This window comes from Microtus oregoni, unplaced genomic scaffold (genome assembly GCF_018167655.1).
Source record: "Microtus oregoni isolate MIOR12 unplaced genomic scaffold, Mior012 000009F_ref0000495, whole genome shotgun sequence".
Taxonomy (NCBI): Eukaryota; Metazoa; Chordata; class Mammalia; order Rodentia; family Cricetidae; genus Microtus; species Microtus oregoni.
In genome coordinates, this window is record NW_024543068.1 from 11,581,356 (window position 1) to 11,604,892 (window position 23,537).

The window sequence follows — 23,537 nt, forward strand, 5'->3', positions numbered from 1 at the left end:
GAGAGTACCGGAATTGGCCTTCCCCTGTAATCAGACTGATGACTACCTTAATCGTCATCATAGAACCTTCATCCAGCAACTGATGGAACCAGATGCAGAGATCCACGGTCAGCACTGGACCAAGCTCCCAGAGTCCAGTCAAAGAGAGGGAGGAGCGATAATATGAGCAAAAAAGTCAGGACCATGATGGGATATCCACAGAAACACTTGACTTGAACACTATAGTGGGAGCTCACTGACTCCAGACTGACAGAACGGGAACCTGCATAGGCCAAACTAGGCTCTGTGAATGTGAATGGCAGTTGTGTGGCTGAGGCAGTCTGTAGGGCTACTGGCAGTGGAACCAGGACTTATCCCTTGTGCTTGAACTGGCTTTTTGGAGTCCATCCTCTTTGGAGGGACACCTTACTCAGTCTAGTTATAGGGAGGAAGGCCTTGGTCCTGCCTCAGAGTGATGCGCCAGACTTCCTTGACTCCCATGGGAAGCCTTATTCTCTCTGAGGAGTGGATGGGAGTGGGGTAGGTGGGAAGTCGAGAAAGCAGGAAGAGGAGAGGGAGAGAAAACTGGGATTTGCATGTAAAATGAGAAAAGATTATTTTGAAAAATAAATTAACAACCTAAAGTAATTAAATTTTTATTAGTAAAAATTAAAAAATAAAATTTCTCAGAAATACTCTATAATTTAATTTTATATAAATTTTCACTATATACAGATAATTTAAAATCTGCTTTCCTTGTCCAATGAAGTCTCTTAACTTCTTGCCTACAAAACAATTTAGATAATAGTTTACAGGATATAACTAAAGCAATGCTCAGAGGAAAATTCATAGCCTTTAATATAGACTGGATGAAAATAAATTAGACATGCCACTCAAGAAAAAGAGAAATAAAGATAAGGAAAGCACAAAGAGGGAATTAGTAGGAAAACAAAATAATTAATTCTACCACAATAAAGCAACAGCATTAATATATCCAGAATTAATCTTATGAGGAGGGAGCTATCCACTAGGCACCCACTTTCTGATATCCGTATCAGAAAGCACAGATACGGAATTGAATTGGGAACTGAGGAAGAAGGAAGTATGGAGTCAGAGGAAACCAAGCACCCGCGGCTTATGGACACAAAGCTGCTTGTGCTGACGGCTGCAGTTAGTTCCTAGGTGCGAGCACGGAGAACGTCCAGAGCTCCTGTCCTTCCCTCCAGGAAGCCACGGGCATCTATCACTCAGTTCAGGTAAGAGATGGAAGCAGCTTTCCTTTTTAACACAGCATAAAAGAAAAAGCAGCTAGAGAACAAACGTCAAAGTCCACTACAATGCATTATTAGTTATTAAGGAGCAGAAAAGAAACCAGAAGTTTCCAAATTACAAAATAAGTAACTGTATTCACAGACAGGAAATGGCTGAGTAACAACCGAGTTTTTCTCTAACAAAATGCATTTTTCTGACAACTCACTGTCATCGCATTAGAGACAATGGACTCCAAAAGCCTAAAGGACCAAAATAACAGTATTTCCCCAGTATATGGCATCAAGACTTTGCAAAGAGGCTTTCACACCCCATCTTTATCATCTGGCTGTGTTTTCCCCTCAATAAACACATCGCAGAGGCTGAGAAATAAAGTGCTCAAGATCGGGCAGGCAATCAGTACAGAAGGACACAAGTCTTGGGCTGGCTAATCCGCCCTTCCTAGGTGCTCCACCCTGGATTTCGCACAGTACAGCACCTCCCTCGGAACCCTACTGCAGAAACGCTGAAAGTTAAGGCTGACATCTAATGGCAGGTTCTGATTCTCACAAACAGGAGCTGATGGGCTTGCGGGGCACAGGCACACAGATTCATTACAGATGAGAAAGACCGAAGGGTTAGCTTCCCAGTGAGGGTATGGAAACTGATTCCTATAGGATCAGGATCTTAGAAGTTACTGGGCTCTGCAACATAGCCAATGATAGAAATCAAAAATATAATACTAATATCAACTAATACTGATAATAATTTAATTTCCTGATGCTCCTAGATCACTTAACTGGAAGCCAAAATGCCAGCTCCTGACCAACAATCTTCACTTTTCCTAAGAACAGTGGACATTTTCAAATTTCCTCTCTCTCCTATGGCCATGCCTATTCCCATTCACCTACGGCTGATATCTAACTGTCCAGTCCCCTTCCAGTCTCACTGCCGCCTTGTCATATCTTTGCTTCCAACGACAGCTTCCGTCTCCCCACCTGTTTGTTTCAAACTCCTAGGGGCTGAAAGGGAAAGTGATTACTGCCTGCTATGCTGAGATGAGGGCGGGGGAAAGCCAAGTCCACGTGAGGCTTATCTTTCTTTGCTCTAATATATATTTTTTTTAACAGAGAACTAGGGTACCATAAGAGAGAGGTGTGTTTCCTACTTTCACATGTACTTGAAGCAATTTTCACCTCTACTCCCCAGATTTAATCATCGCTACAACAATCAATTAAAAATCTTAATACAACAGAAATAAAAAAAATATAACCACATAGTAAATATCACGGGATTATTATCAGTACCTCATTTAGAAGGTTTGATTCCATTTAGCATTAAGGAAGAAGGTTTCTACTTTTAATTCAATCCCATGAAGACTACCAGAAGAGAGAACAAAGAAAACCCAAAGGTCATAAAAGTGCCATGTACCGCACACACACACACACACACACACACACACACACACACATCCTAGAGTCAGGGCCGTCATGTCTATTTCTGCCATATCTGTGTCAATGTCAATGATCATTAGATATGAAATATTCTCAGATCACGAACTAAACAGAAGGAGAACAGGGTGAAGAAGAAAATGTTATGAGACTCTGATAAAAAAGATCTATAAAACTCACTGGAAATTTTTAAGAATGGAAAAGTTAATTTAACGGCTCCTGGGCTGAGAAGGTGACTCAGTAAATAAAGGCACTTGTTCGCCATGCCTGATGACCTGAGTTTAATCTCTGGAAGCCATATGGTAGAAAAAAAATAACAGACCCCTGCAATAGTCCTCTCACTTCCACAAACACTAATGATGGGTGCAAACAGGCGCACTCTCTCTCTCTCTCTATATATATATATATATATATGAATTAAATATATAATTGAATTATATATTTATTCATATTGAATTATATATTATTCATATATAATTGAATATAATATGAATATATAATTGAATTAAAATATATATATGTATATATATGTATATATATACACACATATATATGTATATATACACATATATATATGTATTTACAGTTGAAATTTAGATGCTACCTATGCAGTACTGTGTATCATAAGAGCCAGTAACAGATTTAACTTTGCAATGCCTGTGAGAGTCATTTTCTTCACAGTTAAGGAGAAGCAATTCAGACCACAAACACACAGGAACCAGCTGAGCTAGGGAAGGATGGTACACCCACCCCGTCACACCCACTCCCAGGCCCAAAGAGCCCAGCCTGGTCTGCCCCTACCTGCTGGGTGAGGAGGTTGATGTGAGTAGCTGGAGAATACTGCCTGGCTGCCTGCTTCTCTGCTAGCCGCTGGAGTTCGGCCATAACCAGGCTTTGGTTGTACCTTCTGTTGAATGAACCATCTTCAACCTCTTTTTGAGTTTTGGCTATTCCTGAATGATGCTTATGAGGATGGCATGAACCTGCTGAAAAAGAAAAGAGTTCTCACCTACTTAGAAATCATGTCCCGAATAAAAGGAGAATAAGGGCAAACAAGTATCAGTTGACAGACACTCAGGGAGTTCTGACAACGTGAAGGCCAAAGATGACCTCGGAATGGTAAAAATAGGGAAAACCCTTACCATGCCCTAGAAAGTCTTCCTACAGCCAGATTATCACGTGTGTACTGGTGTGTGTTGGCTTACAGAGAATGTTCTCACTAGGAGATGAGAAGAGCCAGTGTTAGGATTAACTGGGGACAGCTGAGCAGCAAGCAACCACATGGCACTGGGATCTAACCTCAGCATCAGCAGGAACAAAAGAGAACCCAGACCTCGAAATTCTGCTTCTTGTTTTGCTTTATTACATAAATACCCACGTCAGTCTGTGGCAGCCATGGTAACAGCACTCACATTCTTACAGGGCGCCAAAGGGAAGCAGGTAGGAAAGAGAATCTAAGCAAGTGTAAAGAATAGTAGTCTTGTATTCATGAGTTACGGTCCTCTCAGAGTTCAAGTTTCTTTCAACTATTTGTTCACAATAAAATCAAGGTTCAAGGTTTTTTTCAGATTATAAAATATCTCACTGAAAGATCAGTTTTGAGTCACAAAAGTGGAAATACTACATGTTTTCCTGTTCTATCCACTTACTTATGTCTCTTTGTGGTGCTGGGGGTGGAGCTGGAATCTCATTCTATCTACTACTGAGCCATACCCACCAGGCCCCCTCTGCCCTTTTACAATGCATTATCATTCTATAGACACAATGTTAATACAGTAATATTATTAATTATTATTAATAATAATTAATTATATTATTTAATTAATTAATTATTATTTAATTAATTAATTAATTTAGAGTAGCGTCTAAACGCCTAAAACGCCTTTTCCTATTTACTGTATTAACTGGTGTATACAGATAGCTTTACAATGCATGAGTAAGTTACACGCGCCTTATGATGAACACCTGTGAAGTTTCTACCACTAGCATAGTTAACCAATTGCTCCTCTCCATCCTTACTCTCCCCCTTTAATTCATTCTCTTCCTTCTGGACATAATTTTATTAAATACGTAGGAATGTTTTCCTTTATGTGTATACATAAATACTGGATAATTTGCTTATTTTCAGGCTCCATAGAAAGGATCTCCCAACAGTAGTTTCCCAGTGCTAACTCTCATCATTTAACATGGCACTGATGAGCGGCATCCTCGCTGGCCAGCATGGACAAATTCATGCACTTTATTTGCTGTTCTGTCCAGCACTTCCTCTGAACCGACTGTGGTTCTAAACAGCACAGTGGCACCCAGGCACATACTTCAGTAGAGGTCTTCCTGTGCCTCTGCCCAGGGGTGGGTGGGACTGCTGGGTCACAGGGTCCATGTATTTTCAACCCGAAGTGACAGGATCCGAGTGGCATGTCCTATCCTCCTACGCAGACATTCCTGCTGGCCCACACATCCTTTAATACTCGGACTGTCAAACATCCCAAATTCTCCTTTCTCTAGGAGGCTAACCAGTTACCCAGTTAACAATGATGTTGGACTTTACTGCTTTCCTGATAACCGTATCATTTTTCTACAGTATTTTCTTGAGTTACTAGAGTTGTGCTTCTGTTTTTACTTTTGTTTCCATATAATAACCTGTAAAGAATTTTTTAAAGTATTAAGTTCTATATCTGGAAAAATGCTTTGGTTTTTTGAGACAGGATCTCATTATATTGCCCAGACTGGCCTCCTGAACTCAGGATACTCCTGCCTACACAACCCAAGTGTGGGTGTCACCATTCACAACTGAAATTTATTTTTATGCATGGTTGAGGCAGGGGTCTGATCTCATCACAGCACTGTTTATAAGAAAGACACTGTCCCACTGATGTACAAGGCTACCAACTTGTGTGACTTTTCTACTCGGTTCCTTTGGTCATTGTATGCTTTTGCCGACACCACACTTTTTACCTTTACGTGAGTCTTAACAAGGAATCCAAGAGGTCCTCAGTGTTGCTCATCACTTCGGAATAGGCTTACTGAGTTAAACAAGATACTCGCTGAGGTTTTTGAACTTTTGAAACCAGAAATCAATTTGATGAGTGTGACCTGAGGCCTCCTATGCCACATACAGAACATTCACCCACTGATTTAGGTCTTCTCTGATGATTTTCCACATTGTAGAAAACATTGTCTAAACGTTCCCCAGGGTAGCTAATGTCCAAGATGCTTTCTATAAACAGCTCAATTAGAGATAATGGACTCAAAGGCTATACATAATCAATATCAAAGAACCTAACCGTGGGAGTGTGGCCTCTGGGAGGCTGAGCCTGCCCCACAGGATGCCCACACTCCCAAGAGTACATAAGCACCACAAACGGGACTCAGTGCTTTTCAGCTGATAAAGTGTACATAATAAAATCTAACATTTAAACTTCTTTGATTCTTTGCAGTTTTTACACAATATATTTTCATGGCATTGATTTTACCCACCCTCTCCCAATTCCTCCTTCACTACTCATCCAACTTTGTGTTCTCTTTTCATTACATAAAATTTCAGTTCAAACAACTCTTGTCTAACATCATGCGGCTAAGTCTTTTCTAAAATGCACCTAGAGACCGTCTTATATTTTGTAGGTAGACAGAATATTATCTGCAACTATATCTTATTGCCTCCATTTTAGTTATCAGTTTTTAATCTTTTATGCTGGTTTTAACCTCCAGTAAAATGCTGAACAGAACAGGAGCGCGGTCATCATTTTGCCACTGAGACAGACACATCTGCCGGCACAGGGCAGATGGCCTCTGCTCTGGCTAACAGGGACCTTCTCTTCTCAGTGTGCAGAGGATCATCATGAATGATGTGGAGTTTACCCAGTCTTTTCCTGAATTTACAATGACGTCAGGAACACCTTTTACCACTGCCACATCTTCTACAACTGAACCACTCCCATCCTTGGACAGACTTGCTTATGGCATATTCTCTCCGATACACCTTTTACCACTGCCACATCTTCTACAACTGAACCACTCCCATCCTTGGACAGACTTGCTTATGGCATATTCTCTCCGATGTGGCTACTTTTGGCTGGCTTTATTTTGATTAGAATTTCTGCATCTACATTTACAAATGAAGGCTGTTTATAATTTTCCTCTCAAACCTTACCACTAACTTATTTTGTTTTCAAGACAAATCCAATCACACAAAATTGGTTAAAGGGTATTCTTCTATTCTCTAGCAGTGTTTAATCCCAGGGTTATCTACTTTTCGGCCGGGTGGTGGTGGTGCACGCCTTTAATCCCAGCACTCGGGAGGCAGAGGCAGGAGGATCTCTGTGAGTTCGAGGCCAGCCTGGTCTACAAGAGCTAGTTGCAGGACAGGAATCAAAAGCTACGGACCAATGCTGTCTCGAAAAATCCAAACCAAAAAAGAAAAAAAAAAAGAAAAAGCATTAGAAATTACCTATCAAACTATCTGGGCCTTATCATTTCTTTCAGAGAAAAGCTTTAAGTACTATAACAATTATACTCACAAGACTATTCTGGCCTTCTTCATCAATCTGAGTCAATTTTACACGTTATGCCTTTAATGAAGTTTGTCCATCTCAATTTGGGGGAATCAGTTGTTGGTCATATCCTATTTTATCTCATCTATACATCTTTCTGTTTCTGCTTCTTTATTCCTTCTATTATGTTCCTGTCTTCTCTTTTCTTCATCTATTTCACCAAATGCAGAACTTCTTTAGGAGACAAAGTTCATGAGTGGCTTTGGTATCTTTATTCTACTTCTGAACTGTGCAGCTTTGGCCAAGCTCTTTATGTCTTTCTCCTTAGATGCAGATCATTGTTTTCCTTCTCCACACACCAGGACATGCAGCTATCCATTACTATTAAGTTCTAGCATATTTTCTTTATATTAAAATTTCTTTTCCCTTTTTTGATTTTGAAATATACAGAGATTTGTTATATATTCCTTTGCTATTGGCCTTTAACTCAGTTGCAATGTGGGTAAAGAATGATACTATATGACTCCAAATCTTATCATTATTTTCTTGCTTAAGATATAGGATATAACTGAGTTTTATAAATATGTGTTTTTGAGTAGATATTTTCTCTATTTCTTGGGTGCACAGTCCTAAATATGATCAAGAGACAACCTTGGTATTCTGTTTGAATCATCTTTTAAAAAGATTACATTTATACATTTATTATGTAGTGCGTGTGTGCAGGTGCACATGTCCACAAACAGCACCATATGTATGGGGCAGTCAGAGGACAATTGCAGTTTGTTCTTTCTTACCCCCAGGTGGGCCTCAGGGATAGAGCTCAGGCTGTCAGCTTGGTGGCAAGTGCTTTCACCTACTGAAACATCTTGATGCCCACCCTCCACCCCTTTTAATGATAAAGTTTCACCATGTAGTCCGGACTGGCCTGGAACTTACTACATAGGTTAAGCTGGCCTTGAATTCAGAGATTCATGTGCTCCTACCTCTTGAGTGCTGGGATTAAAGGCATGTACCACCAAGCCTGACTAAAGGTAGTGGCTTAGTATAAGCTCACTTTTATAAAATGTGGCTTAAGTATAGCTCATTTTTAACACAGGCATTATTAAATTATTTAAAATCTCAACCAATGTTAAAACACTCTCCAAAATGATTCACCACAATCTTTATAGACTTAATTTTTAAAATGCAAAAATTGACAATCCCACAGTTTTCATAAAAATGTAAGAAGCCCCAAAAAAGCCTCAAAAGATTTGAGAAAGAAGAATAAAGTTGGGAGAACCCTTGGTGATTTCACAACTTAATATAACGCTACAGAAAGACAATGTGGTCCTTGTGTAAGACTGAAATAAAATCAACAGAAACAGAACTGAGACTCTAAAAGAAATCTTTCCATTCGCAGGTAAAATTTTCAACATAGGGAAATAACATTTTTACATAAATGGACCTGGAAAAAATGAATATCCATATACAGAAGAATGGAGTTAAGCCCTACATTGCCTCACACAATCTGCGATTGAAAATGGACAAAAGTTCCAAAATAAGAATCTAACGTGAAACTCTAAGAAAAAAAATAGGAGAAAATCCTTATAAATTTGGGTTAATGTTTTCAGATATGATACAAACTATAAGCAACATAAGGAAAAAATAGGGACATCAGACTTCATCAAAACTTAAAACATCTATGCTTGAAGAAAGTGAAAAGAACCAATAAACAGGGAGAAACCATTGCTAAAGCACTCACCTGATGGGGGACTGGTATAGAGAATACATAAAGAGCACAACTCAATGATAAAGATAGACCTCAACTGAAAAACTAGCAAAGAAATCAAACGTTTCCCTTATGCAGATACACAAATACTCAAAAGGCATGAGAAAAATCATTAGCCATTAAGGAAATGCCAATCGTAACCCTCCTGCACAACAGAAAAATACATAGATAGACAGGTAGACAGACAGATGGATTCTAACCCAAACCTTCTATGATAGGTAAAATCAAAAAACATTAAATGTTAGCAAGAACTTGCTTGATCAAAATGAGGACTCATGAAATTTATCACATGACCTAGTAATTCTACTCTTGCTATATACCCTAGAAAATAAAAACTGATGTCCATGTGTAAGTGTTGTCACCCTGCATATAGCACCACTGGTCATAATGGCCAAAGTAGGGAAAAACAGATCCCCCACCTGGCAAACACACAAACAAACGCTGCAGCCACACACGAGAACACCACCCAGCTGTTTACAAGGCATTAGCGTGACACATGCTCTAACAGATGAGCCTGGAAAACACGACACTAAGTGAAAGAAGCCAATCACAAAGGCCATTTATTGTATAATTCTAGTTATGTGAAATGTCCAGAATAAACAAATCTGTAGAAAAAGAAAGCTACCTGTGGTTGTCAGAGGCTAGGAGGAAGAGGTAATGAGGGTGCTGCTAATAGGGAGTTTCTTTGAGGGAAGAGAAAGTGTTCTGAAGCTAGGCAGTGATGCTGGTTGTAAGTATCTGTGAACGTACCAAAACCCATTGGATTCATACGAAACAGCCAAGTTTCTGAGTAGGGGTTATGTCTCAACAAAGCTGTCATTAAACCTGGGCTGGGGATGTAGTTCACTGGTAGGGTGCTTGCCTAACACATGTAAGGTCCTGGGTTCGATCCCCAATGCCATAAAATAAATGAGAAGAAAACTTGACTGATAATATGGGTCTACTTCATTTAAAATTAAATATCGTATCTTACGAAGCCTTTGGTTATGTATTCGTTTGTAAATGTTGTGATGTCAGAAATAGTGACGTGAATCAGAAAGAATGCAGTGTCTTCACAGTCTGTGATCGTCTGCGGTGGGAAATCTAGATGCCTTGTCTTATTCATCTCCTTTTTACAGTACCTAAAAGCAATCCTGTTTCATTCTGTATCAGTGAATGAATGCCCGTGGACAAAAAAGCAAGACCTCTCTTTAGTCACAGCAGAAGTCATCAAAAGCAAAGGGAACAGAGGGAGCTCTACTTTCATGGGGCTGGGGAGGAGCTGACATGGCAGGCAGTCTTCATTTCTCACTCACCTGCCTTTGCTGAAGAGGGACGAGACAGTTTCTGGCTATAGATGTGTGCGGCACTTTGGAAAGAGGAAAAGGGGCCCATGGTGTAACTGCCTGATCGACAGCGTGGCAGGCCAGCGGGGCTTACGTTCTGGGTCCCAGGGTGTATGGAGGGAGAAGCACTGTCGGGGACTGGGTTCTGTAAAAGTGCTGACTGGTGAGACATGCTGGGGATAGCTGGAGAAATCTGAGATAAAGAAGAATGGTGGCCAGGACCTGACGAGAGGGCAGAGGTGGTAATAATAGATGACAAGTGGGTGCTGGGAAGTTTCTGCAGAAGAACAGCAGCAGGACCAGAGAGAGAAGAACAATTGGTATAGACTAGTTTAGCCTCTTTTCCTGCTGAAGTGGTAAATCCTATTAAAGCAAAAACAAAACAAAACAAAAAAACAGGTCATTTTAGGACACATAAACATACAATTTTAGAACATCAAAATATGTTAACATGAAACAGAAATCATGAAGCTTTAACTAGTATTCATCTTGAATGCCATAAACATTGCTTACCAGAGACAGCCTGGTAACAAGGATTTTACTTTATCATTATCCCTTCCTAAAAGCTTGAGTTGAGACATCCCCCACAAAGCAGAGCAGGCACATTCTACAAATGCTAAGCAAGCAGGACAAAGTTTCTACAAGGAGCAGCTAATTCCTCTCCCTCTGGGAAAAAAGAAAGTGCTTAGAACTTCTAAAGAAAATGGAAAATGCTTTCGAAGGAAATAAAGTTACCAACAGGAAATTCTAAGGGAAAGGGAAGAACAAAAGGAAACTTTCCAGGGCAATAATGGTCCATGAGCTTAAAATGTTTAACACCTGAGAGCTGTTTTTCTGTGAGAGGGGCATCATAGCGTAACGTGTGTTTCAAACACTCACGAGATAATTTATCGGAGTGGATTTCTGTTGCCTGTTGCTGTTTGGGCTGCTTTATTTTCACTTCTTGAATTGTCTCAGGGTGATCTGAAATAAAAAATACTGACTTAAGTGCTTTACTAATCAAAATCATAACATGATACACAAGTATTAGACAATGCTGGGAAACATGCACATGCCACCACACCTTCTAAAGGACGGCAACAGCTCTAGTGAGCAGTCAACTCCCAACGACTGCCTACATCAGCACCATCTCACTCAAACCTAAGGCAGCAATCTACTGACTGTGACCCAGCTAGGACATGCCTGGATAATGATATAAGTAAAGGGAAGTCGGGTGCTCCCACTAGGTCTCCCACAGTGGCTGGCAGGACCTGCTGGAGCCAAATCCACACACATGCACAAAAGCAGCATTGTGAGGTGCAAGCATGGCCTCACTAATTGGTTTGCCACTTCGACTCTATAGCTTAAAGTATGTGCCTCAGTTTACCTGAGACAGGCTGATGGTTATACTGACTAATAAAACCATTTTCCACTATAGTGGTTTTTCTCTACCATCGGATTCTGAAACAGAGCAGTCGAAAGCTATTAATAACTAGAGAAGTGCTCAAGTCTGCTTCAGAGGCAAGGTTTATACAAGAACGTAAGAGTTTCTCAAAGGATAATGGCATCTGGGTCCTGTCCGATCCACCAGCACCTGCAGGGGTAATGCTATCATTTGCTTGCTCAGCTATGAAATGAACCCAGACACCGAACTATCAAATGCTTCTTTTCTTGACTGAAACCTTCATACCCCTTTCTAGGTTTAGACAATAGATAAATGCAGGAATTTATCTTCTAATATAAAAGTATCTTTAAGAAACAAATTTGAGAATTTGAAATGTCCCATTTGTATTAACAGGAGCTACTGGTATATGCAGCTCCTGTTAATACAAATGTCTTCTCCATTACTGTCAAGGGCTAAGTTGCCGTATGAATGCCCGTGTGGGCCCCATCTCACCAGGTAAACACGCTGTTCCCTACTCTGACCTCCCTGTAAACATCTCTCCGCCTCCTGTCCACGACACTGCTACTGCTACTTTTCAGATTTTCATCAGCCTTCTCACACTCACCCACTCAGTTCCACACACCAAACAATACACTTGATAAACTCAAGGGCTTTGAAGGCCAAGTCATTGAACTGCTAGCAGCTATCAAAGGAGATAACACAACATACAGCAAATAAGAGAAAGAAAAAACGAACAGGTGAATATGAAGCTACAAACAAACTCCAAGAGGAAGCAGGGCTTAAAGGGACTGCTAAAAATACAATTCAGGAACACAGCCACTAAGGAGGCTTTATGCAATACCCTAAGTGAGTTTACAACACCGGCTTGGGATGTCAGTGCTAGAAAGAGCTGGTCTAGCATTTTGAGGCTTTGGGACCAATCTGCAGCCCTGTAAATACAAACAAAATTTACACTGTTTCTTTGGGAAACTCATTTTACATTTGAAATAACTAATTTTTCTGAATATTTCAGAAAATATTCACAGGACTGGGCTAGCCTTAAGAGCAGAGAGACTGAATCTAGCACTCACAATACTGACAAGGGGGGCTGGAGAGATGGTCTGAGCAGACCTGGGTTCAGTACTCAGCACTCACCTGGCACCTGACAACTATCTACAACTCTAGTTCCAGGGAATCTGATTGCCCTCTTCTGTCCTCCACAGGCACCAGGCACACAAGGAGTCCACAGACATACATGCCATAAGACACTCACACAAGCAAAATAAATAAATAAATAAGTAAAGTACTAAAATACTGATAAAATTCCTATGTTGCTACATTTGCAACTAGGTTTGAAACTGATCTTACATAGAAAGCAGAGTGATTGCTTTTTTTTTTTTATAACAACAATATGAGCTAGAGAGTCTGGTCCACATTTGATTCCAAACCTCAGCAGTGAGAACTTTTAGAAACACAGGGAACATCATAATGCCTGAAGGAAACCAATGGCATCTGGAGCTTGGGACCAAGAGTATCAGTCACCCCAATTAGGTATAGAATAGGCCCACAAACAACAATAACAAAAACACTCTACCCAGCTGGGGAGAGGGGGTTGGTGCACGCCTTTAATCCCTGCACTGGGAGACAGAGGCAGGTGGATCTGTGTAAGTTTGAGGCCAGCCCGATCTACACAGTGAGTTCAAGGACAGTCAAGGCTACACTCAATCACACTCAAGACCAGTGTGTAGCCAGGGCTCCTATTCCCGATGCTTCTGTTTGCACGGCTCACTCATTAGCTTGCGTACTTACCACCTTTGGCCCCACTATCAGAATAGCTACTGCTGTTCTTAGAACTCTTAGAGTGAGTCCCCAGGAAGACACTGGCAGACTTGTTTTTTTGGGTATAGAAAGTCAACACCTCCTCCAGTTCAGCCTCACTGAAATGAAGAAGAGAGTTCGGTCAGCACAGGAAGCAGCTCTGGAAAATCCTTCGACATTTTATCAGGGAAACAGTAAGCACAGAAGGGAAAGTGAGACACACAAGGCAAAAGCTCCTCATTAATAGTTTAAAACGAAAGCAATTGGGAAAGTGTGACCATGATAAATCTTTATTAACCCGCAGAGAATTTCTAGACCTGCACTACCTGATTCAGCAGAAACTCTGATTACATGGAGCTATGTACTTAGCTGAATGAGATAAAATTAGACTATTCTTTGCCAGAGTCACAACTCACACATTTCAAGTACTCAGTCACCTGCACAAAGTTTTACTGGGTAAGCACACTCTTGGTAAGAAATTGAAACCACAGATTAGGTCAAAGCTTACCAACAACCTATTTTTGTACAATACCCCCCTCATCAGCTTACATACACGGGGCGGGGGGAGTGGAGGGAGAGAACGAGAGAAACGGAAAGGTGTGTACCATTAAAAAATAAAATATGTAAAAAAGATCATTTATAGCCACAGAGTGCAGCTATCATCTGGCTGCTTCCAGATAACTGCGGTATTTTCACTCAAAGGGCCACAAGTCATTTTTATTGGCTCTGTCAGAAATAAGGAGACCTAGTGTGGCCACAGACGGATCTCTAACCATCTGAACATCAAATGAGATAGAACTAGATGGGCACTTTGAGTTACTGAAATGCCATGTTATGAGTGGCCAGAGTCTAGAGTATTAGAAAACAGAGGAGGGTCTGAGCAGGCTCCCAGCAAACACAGCGTGCGCGGCTCTATCTTGCTCTCAGCCAGAGAGCTCTGAAGCAGTAACGCAGGGATTTTCAATATGGACAGCCACTTTTTGTAGCCACCTTCTTATCTCTGGAGCTTGGTATTATTTCTCACAGGCAGCCTTCAAGGAGGTGAGGCAATTCACCTGCCGTCTTCAGGACACACCAATGAAAACCCAGGAAAGCACCTCTATGGATCTCCATAAAAGCTCAGGTCCCCAAGCAGAAGAGCGGCACAAGATAAATAGTGTTAACTGGCAGATACCTCCAGCTGGGGCTATAATGGGCCCTGCTTCTCTCTGGCAGTGTTTTATTTGGCGCTCTCAGAGTACTGGAAGGCAGGGGATAGCTGGCCCAACCACAAGCCACTCTGCACCTGTCTTAGGTCTTCCTGCCTCCTTCCTGCAGGCATTTGAACTTGTCAGGCTATTCAAGGAGTCTGTGTGCTCGTCCTAATTTAGTAAAAGACCCTACAATGCCACACAGTTCCCAGGAACTGCTGCTTAAATGACAATCAACAATATAACCTAATATATTTTTACCCCAAACACTCTATTAGTTAAGAGTATATATAGTTTACATTTAGTTTCCAGTTATGTTTCTTTTCTTAAAAAAAAAAAAAAATGAGGTTTTGGGCTGAAGAGATGGCTCAGAGGTTAAGAGCACTGGCTGTTCTTCCAGAGGTCCTGAGTTCAATTCCCAGCAACCACATGGTGGTTCACAATCCTCTCTAATGAGACCTGGTGCCCTCTTCTGGACATACGTGCAGGAACACTATACAGAGAGAGAGAGGGGGGGGGGAGGGAGGGAGGGAGGGAGGGATGACACTATACAGAGAGAGAGAGAGAGAGAGAGAGAGAGAGAGAGGGAGGGAGGGAGGGAGAGAGAGAGAGAGGTTTTTTCTCTATTTTTCTATTTTAGGAACTTTAAAAAGAATCTATTTTTTGGTATCATTTACTTTTTTCCCTTTTCCGCTTTTAATCTTTTTACATTTATTTATTTACTTTGTGGATGAGCATATGCACGTCATGGAAGAGGCGTGGAGGACAACCTGCAGGAACTGTGTTTTTCCTTCCACCACGTGGGCCCTGGGGATAGAACTCAAGTCTCTGGCTTAGGCATGAGCACCTTTACCCACTGAACCACCTTGTCCTTTTTTGCTTTTGCTGTTTTTATGAGGCTGATGTGGAAAGTTGATTCTTGCTTTATTTCTATACCTGCTTTCTCAAGCATATTACTCAAGACCTCAGAAAATCCACAAAAGTGCATTATATAACTATAAACCCTACAAAATGATATATGTGTTTGTAGCACACCTAAAACATAAGACACTGAGGCCACAGTGAAGTCTGTTCAAAGAATTAACCAAGGACCTCAGTGTTAGAGACTGATAAGCCATTATCTACTTTAACTTCACAAAGAACGGAATGTTGATATTCTACTGTTATCCTCCCACTGTGCCTTGGACTACTGAAGCCTAATTAAAGGGGCTTATCATTGCTTTTCCTTTAGTTTAGTAGTTTCTGCACAGCTCTCTAATTTAAAAAAAATATATATTTTTAGATTTTATTATTTTATGTCAGGTCCCCTGGGACTAGAGTTAGGAATGGTTCTGAGACACCATGTAGGTGCTGGGAACAGAACCCAGGTCTTCTGCAAAAACAGATAATGCTCTTAACCCCTGAATCAACTCTCTAGCCTGACAACTCTCTAATTTAAAAAAAAGACCCTCCATTCTGAGTTTTTACAAATCTTAAAAATTAAGTGCTTTTGTTATCTCTTCCTTTGGAAATACAATGTCAGTGAGTAAAACGGTCTGGCTGGCTTACATCAACAGAGCTGAACATAAGAGATTTTCAATTTCTCAAGGTCAGTCCTAAGCATGAAAAACTTGTTCTGTTTTATATAAATTAGGCGTGACCCTCACAGAGTTGAGAAACCGCCAGTCCTCACCCTACTCTATATAGGAATATCTGGTCGTCTCCACCGCATCAGTAGGTCGGGAATAAATCTGGGCCCAGCAAACACTAGAAGCCTCTAACTTCCCCTTCGCAGGGGCTCTCACTCTCTCAGGGCTGTGCGCTGCAGGCTGTCTACAACTCCAGCCCGGACACCCAGCAGCAGTGTTTTGATAACTGAAGTCATGACAACAGCAACACAACTGGCTAAGATATGGAGAGGCCAAACCTAGGAAATGTTCCCTCCTTTGGGGACTGAGTTTATTCCCATCCACAGAACAGAAACAAGGGGCTGCGGGTGATCCAGTGGGCAGTTCAGGAGACGGAAGGACATGGCTGTCGATCAGCAGTGCCCTGTACCTTGCTTGTCGGATGAAGTCCTGAAAGCTTTCTGCGTTCACCCCATCTTCCTCCTCCTCTTCTAGTTTCTTCTTTGATTTCTTTTCAGCCATTTGTTCTGTTTCCTACCCGTGTCCAACCCAGAGAAAAACAACAAGATCAAACTGACTCCCGAGAGATGCGCTTTCCTCTGCTTTCCTCACCTTGCGGGAGAGGCTTTCCTTCTTCCCGTATTTCCACCACTTATAAATCTGACAAACTACTTGGGTCATCGTTTCATGAAATGTTTTGAAATTCCCAAGTAACGGTGGCAGAATGTAATTTTTAATCATGTTTTTACTTTCTGCTAACATGGGTCATAGAGCAAGAGCTTTTTATAGTAACATCTGGGATGATAATTGCAGCTTCACAGTGCTGCTGGACAACAGACACACAATATTTTGTTGCAATTCATAGAGGAAAGATTGGTCTTGGAAGAGTCTCTTGTATCAGTTTCCGAACTGACTGAGTTTTTACTTGTGTAAGACAAAACAGGATTCTCAACAGATCTGAAGTAATCGTGGCTACAGGTTCAGTGTGTCGACAGTCCACTAGCCTTCCCATGTAACTTCAGAAAAGCCATGTCAGTTTCCAGGACTCAGCTTTTCCTCCTACATAGTGGACATACTTTTTCTCCCAAAATAACATCTTTTTAAAATGGTCTAGAACCTCAGATACAAAACATTTTGAAAAAAAATTCTAATTAAATAGTGTACCTTATAGGTGTGAAGTCATATTCCTGTTTCAAATGTTTCAGAGAAGAAAATCTAACTATTCCGAAATAGAAATGCAAGTCATCATATTAAATTCATAATTTAACCACTCAAGTGGTCATCTCCCCAGTGTCTACAGGCACAATACTATGCTACAGTTGCACACAGACTAGGATCTTTCTCAGGTATACTAGAGAGCAAAGAATGGTGCAATTTTATAAGAATTAAGTATAGCCATTGGCCCTCAAAATATGCAGTTTTCAGCCTAGCTGGACTGGGAATGGTGCCACCAAGAGAACGGGACAAAGCAGATGGCCTGTTCCCAACAGGTACAATGAACCAACACTGAAGACATCAGGTAAACAACTTACCTTGTTGTACACAACGATAAAGTCACTGAGTTGGTGGGCAAGGATTCTTCTGCGCTCCAGAAGTGCCAATCGCCGACTAGGCAACACCATCCTTAATGAATGCTGGAGATTACTTGATGCTCGCTTAAGGAAACGAACCACTAGCTCCTAAATAAAGTAATGAGAGAGGAACAAAAGTAGGGATTGTGCTAAACATGGAGAAGACAAACAATGATGGGCTCGAACAGAAGATGTGAGAAGACAACAAAAGATAATGGGAGAAGAGGTATGATGTCACACATTTTACAAACATGTTAGCTATAAGACACTACATAAAGACAAAACAAAAAGACCGTATTCTCTTCCCTCAGTATGTGGGCAATCAAAAAACAAAAACCAAATAGAGATGCAAGTAATTATTTAGTAAGGCAGTAGTTATACAAATACCACCATGTATATATATACACAAGCAGAGCTATCATAACTTAAAGAGTGGATATTGTTTCTAAAAAGGGGCTCAAACAGATCCATTTAGGAAAGTTAGCAATCAAGGTCAATGCAAACTAAAATCACAGAAGCAGATGAACTCAGCACAGGTGAGAGGGCAGAAACAGGATCAGGTACAATGGTACATGTCTATAATGCCTGGGCAAGTTAGAGACCAACCTAGGCTACACAGTAAGACCCCGTAACAAAACAAAACAAAAAAATCATGTACAGAGAGAAACCTAATAGAAAACAATGCCACAGAGGTCAGGGAGAAAAGGGTCAAATGTCAAAGATTCCCAGAGTCACTGCCGGAGTGAGACATGATCACAAGCTAGAGGCAGCCCCTGGATCTGGACTCTGGGGTCGCATCAAGAGACTTCATATAAAGACAGTGGAGGAAGGTATGGAAAGAAGCATGGGGAATGAACACAGCTGAAGAGCAGAAACCACTGCTTAGAAAGTGGCTGTGAAGGAAACTAGAAACTGCTGGACAAACCGTTCTTCCTTCCGAAGGGTAAGGGAATTCTAAGGGCCAGGGGTGGGAAGCAACACCAGGGGACAGTCACTAAGAGAATGGAAGACTATTCCTCGCTTAAGATGGAGACAAAGGATTCTGAATTTGAGAGGATCTGTCAGGTCATTTCATGACACCACAGATGCTTCTGAGAGATTTCGTGGAGCCAGAGACCTCAAAGAGGTTACTGCCCATAAAATATAAAACTGTTTTCATGTGGCGGGTCTCCAGGCTTTCAACTTGGATCACAGAGGGAAGCTGTGTACCTGCCTTTTTCATAAACAAAGCCATGGCCAGGGCAGCTAGATGTTTACTCGGTTTTGCAGTGATGATCTCGTATATTCTTGTAGAAAACCCCAAATCTTGGGTGAATACTCAGTCAGCAACAAGAGGGTTAGTTTGGTTGTTTTTTTGTTTGCTTATTGGTTACTTTCTAAGTGATTTTTTTTTTTACATTTGATTTTTGTTCAACGCCCCCTCCTCCAATTTTCTCCAGTATAAATGTTACAGCCTTATAATGGGGGAGGGGGTGTATTTTATAGTTCTCTGATGTCTTTACTATAGCGTGGTTTAAGCTACTATATTAAAACATTATTTTTCAGTGGAGCAGACAAACTGACTCTGAAAAAGGCAGGCTCAATTTTCCACTTGGAAAGTGTAGCGCTAACATTTTCCACTGATGGCTGAAGAATTATTCATGACATACAAGGTTTTATCTCTGGGTTGCACTGGCTACTTTAAATTCATCATTTGCTTTCTGGGATAACTACTATGCTTTTTAAAATGCACCTTTCATAAAGAGAACTAAAAATTAAAGTCAGCCCTGACGAAGGACCCAGCTTCCTCAGAGTTTAAGATCCCTCTGCTTGTGGTAATGCCAGTAGCTTAGGATGGGCATTAAAAGGTTGTGGCTTCCTTTACAAGCTCTGATCTTACCAAAAAAACCTGATGTTCCCTGTCATTGTGATCCAGAATATTAAATCCATGGTGAGTTCAAATGACTAATACATAGTCAAAATTGTCATAAGTTTGATTCTAATAATCCAAAAATTTTACACAACTACAAGTAGACATAGGAACAGTACTTCCTGGGAGAGTTTACAAAGAGGTACTGCCTCAAAAAGCTAACGGGACTCCTCGGGACAGAAAAGAAAGGAAACAAAGTAAAGGCAAGAATGACATTCTGGGTCCAGTTTTACCACATTCCAGCTACAGAACAAAAGTGCTGGCTTTTCTAGGTCCTTTTTTCCTCATTTGTAAAATGAGTTAACGATGCCTCCCTCAAAGAATGAAATGGAAAGCAGTTTAAGGACAGAAAAATGGTTTTTTTTCTTCTCAAAGGCTTCATGCAGGACTTAACATCCAATGAGCAATCAATTTCCAATTCAAAATGGAGTAAAGCGATGCCTCCTCTCCACAGCATAACGCACATGGCTTCAGAGAGCTGCTTCACATCACATAAAAACATGAGAAACCTTCAAACTTTGCCATGTATAACATCTGTGTGTATGTGAGTGTATGTGTGTGTATGTGTGTGTCATACATGGTGAATGTGTGTGCCACACCATGCCTGTGTAGGTCAGAGGACAACTGTGGAGTCAATTCTCGGGTCACCAGGCTTGCATGGTTAGACCTTTAACAGCATCCTGCAGTAATTCTTTTATCAGAACATAATGTGGAGCTGGGGATAAAGGGAGAGAAGGAGAGGAAGAAAAGGGGTAAGTCACAGGTCCCAGCGAGCAGAGCCTCACCATCTGTTCATCCTCTTTGGCAGCCCAACTGGGACTGAGAGTCTGACCACCACTGTCTTTCGTCAGGCGGACTTGCACATGCTGAAGGTAGGCAGAGAATGCCAGCCGGGCCTGCACTTTGCTGTAAGATCCAAAACAACACATCGTTATGAGACAGAATGGCAAACCTGCCCACCAAATACCTGCCTCTCTCCAACTGACCTTTAAGATCCTTCTGTTTGGATAGCTAAGAATATGAAAACTGTTAGGTAGACACTACTGAATAAAGAACCCTTCCAAACCCTACATGAACTTTCAAATTGTTTCCAATGTAAGAAACCATGATAATACTTCTCATTACTACCATAAAAGGGGGATACACAGAAATTCAAAATTCTTTATTCTGCCTCTCCACCTCTCTGATTTTTAAGAACTTTCTTGGGAGACTGCAGAGTGTTTGGTGATCGAGGGGACATGGGTAGAAAGGGGCCTGGTGATCGTGGGGACACGGGTAGAAAGGGGCCTGGTGATCGTGGGGACACTGGTAGAAAGGGGCTTGGTGGTCGTGGGGACACTGGTAGAAAGGGGCTTGGTGGTAGAAGTTCTTTAGGACATACTTAGAAACTAGATGAACCCTACAAAGGAACTTTTGAGCCCAAATTATAAGGTCATGCATCTCAACTCCATGACAGGAGTGGCTGGAGCGCAGAACAGAACGAGTGGATGCGGTCCAGCAGAGCTCGGTGCACACGGCCTGACAGGCAGGGACGAACCCAGACATTCAGTGGGGAAATTGCCTTCAAGACGGTGAAACGCACCCTAGTGACAGCTGGTTCCTGCCTGCTGGTCTAGGGTACAGACAAGGACTCTCTTCAAGCTGCAGTGGGAAAGCCAGGGGACCAGAGACAGTGACGACTTTCACTTCGGCAGCTAACTGTGGCAGATCTGTTTTCTTTCAGGCAAGATTTGGTTACTTCAGCTGATCGGCCTCCTGACACTGTAGCCAAAATTACATCAGCTAAGATTAGGGCCCAACACAAATTCCGTTCACAATCCTCGCACATGTAATCACTAAACACTGTCTGCTCATGTTCCCCACGGTCAAGATGAAGGATCTGTCCCAAGCAGACTGCAGATTCTATAGGGTCTAGGGCCGAGTGTGTTTTGGAGGACTGGAGCGCAGGGGAGTCAGGTCAGGGTGTCTGCTTGCTCTGGAGTTTTCATCTCTAAGAGTTCCTAGCTATAAATAAGGTTACAATCTTATTACTAACAGGGACAGTTATGGGAGTACAGTATGAATCTGAAACAATGAATTTAAACATCCAAATGTTCCCAACGAAGACATTCCTATTCTCATCCAGAGAACAACAGCACGTTCCAGATTCCTCCAACCGTAGTGAGTAACCAACTGCATTCATTGGAGCCCTCATACTGATAACCAGTTGAGATTTCAATCCGTATTTTGTTTCAAATGAAATAAGAGTACTAAGTTTTTCACATTTATAAACCTTCCTAAAAAGACCCGGAAAGCTACCCTGAGACCCACTCAAAGGCATTCGTCAGTCATCAGCACACGTCCTACCCGGACAGAAGTATAAGACAGGCATGATTTGTATCAAACCAAGAAGGTTCTAAAAACCAAATAGTTATCAAACAGATCCTCAGGAGATAAATCACACAAGGAGCAAGTGCATGCTGTCTCTAGCCCTAGCTGTGGTCATCCCCAGGCTCCCAGGGACCACTGAAACATCCCACAGAACAATGGGCAACTGTCTGGAGTCTGCTGACTGACAGCAAAATATCCTGCAAGCTCTGTTTCCTCACTGACAGTGAAGTCCCTAAGACTGACTAAGAATTACTCATTTCTACAGTCGCTAAGGCGGGTTTTATTGCTGGAATGGAGCTCAGAACATACTTCCATCTTCCATTTCCAATTCCAATTTTTCTAACACCCTCTGCCCCCAAAGTCAGGAAACAGTTTCAGAAATCCTGGTCTGACCTGCACCTTGGCTCGACAGAGAACACTGAAACCTGGAAAGGGTCTCTGACTCTCTGACTTGACCTCAGTCGCGTAATCAATCAGTTAGCTCAATCCAAAGACCAGAGCCCAAGTACTGGGAAAGAGTTCACACAACCTGAACTCACCGACTATTCTCTTTCTCCACAGCACCCTCCCAAATGTAAACCTTTCTGCACCTTCTGGCAAAGCGTAGGATCTGGCCTCAGGAGAACACAGGCCACTGCATAGCCGACTCAGCTTCTCCGCTCTTTGGCTTCCCACACAGCCCATCCTTTATGACTTGGAAAAAGAGCCATCCCTCCACTGGCCTCTTTCCACCCTTCTTTTAGAACCCTTCTCTGCCAATACATCCATTTCTATGTCTTAATCCTCTGGCCATCAACTCCTTCCTCTGAAGTCTACAAAGGCTCCAGAATTGCTATCTCTAAAATGAAAAGCATCCTTTCTTAGCTAGCTCTCCCCAGGACGTGCTCTTACCTTTCTTTTGCTGCCAAGCCCTTGGGAACAGTAACTTGACACTTGCTTTCTGATTCCCTCCATTCACAGTTGCTTCTCCACCCACAAATTCACTTCACCAGTGGCCCCTTAGGACCTCACACAACACTGGTGTCTTAAGCACTCTGCGGACTTGATACCCTCCTGCTGCCCCTGACCGTGTGCCTCCCTCCTGCTCTGAAGCCCATCTCTTAGTCTTTGTACTGATCTTACCAGAGTGCCTTTTCTCCCCATCCACACTTAATCTGAACTGACAGCAATGTCCACTGTAAGGCTTGCACTATGACCCTTGACCTCTAAGCTGTACTTTTGCTGGACAGCACAGGGTACATCCACATTACATACAAAGAAGCTGGAGCCTTCTGTCAGGAAATAACTCCTGTACTTTCTGCCTACGGATGGGGTCACATTAGCCAATGCAGAGCTTTAGTCTGTCACTCCTACCTCACAAACAGCGTAAGCCCATCTTCATCTCTTCATTCCTGTAATATCGTCGACCAACAGCTTCATCTCCCAGATTTGGACAATTCTAACTGTCC

General features: G+C 41.8%; 1 protein-coding gene across 13 annotated transcripts in view; it reads right to left on the bottom strand.

The window, feature by feature from the left end:
• The window catches only part of Ttll5 (tubulin tyrosine ligase like 5), a 256,731-nt gene that overhangs the window by 139,498 nt on the left and 93,696 nt on the right, over positions 1–23,537 (bottom strand). For 9 of the 13 annotated variants that reach the window (XM_041658029.1, XM_041658025.1, XM_041658028.1 and 6 more), the window contains 7 exons: positions 20,505–20,625; positions 17,772–17,918; positions 16,670–16,773; positions 13,434–13,561; positions 11,141–11,224; positions 10,232–10,624; positions 3,480–3,664 (listed from right to left, as the gene is read on the bottom strand). In XM_041658029.1, the coding sequence (XP_041513963.1) occupies positions 3,480–3,664; positions 10,232–10,624; positions 11,141–11,224; positions 13,434–13,561; positions 16,670–16,773; positions 17,772–17,918; positions 20,505–20,625 (1,162 nt within the window). The remainder of the gene's footprint in view (positions 1–3,479; positions 3,665–10,231; positions 10,625–11,140; positions 11,225–13,433; positions 13,562–16,669; positions 16,774–17,771; positions 17,919–20,504; positions 20,626–23,537) is intronic. The other 4 variants (XM_041658031.1, XM_041658026.1, XM_041658034.1 and 1 more) reach the window with 4 other exon arrangements.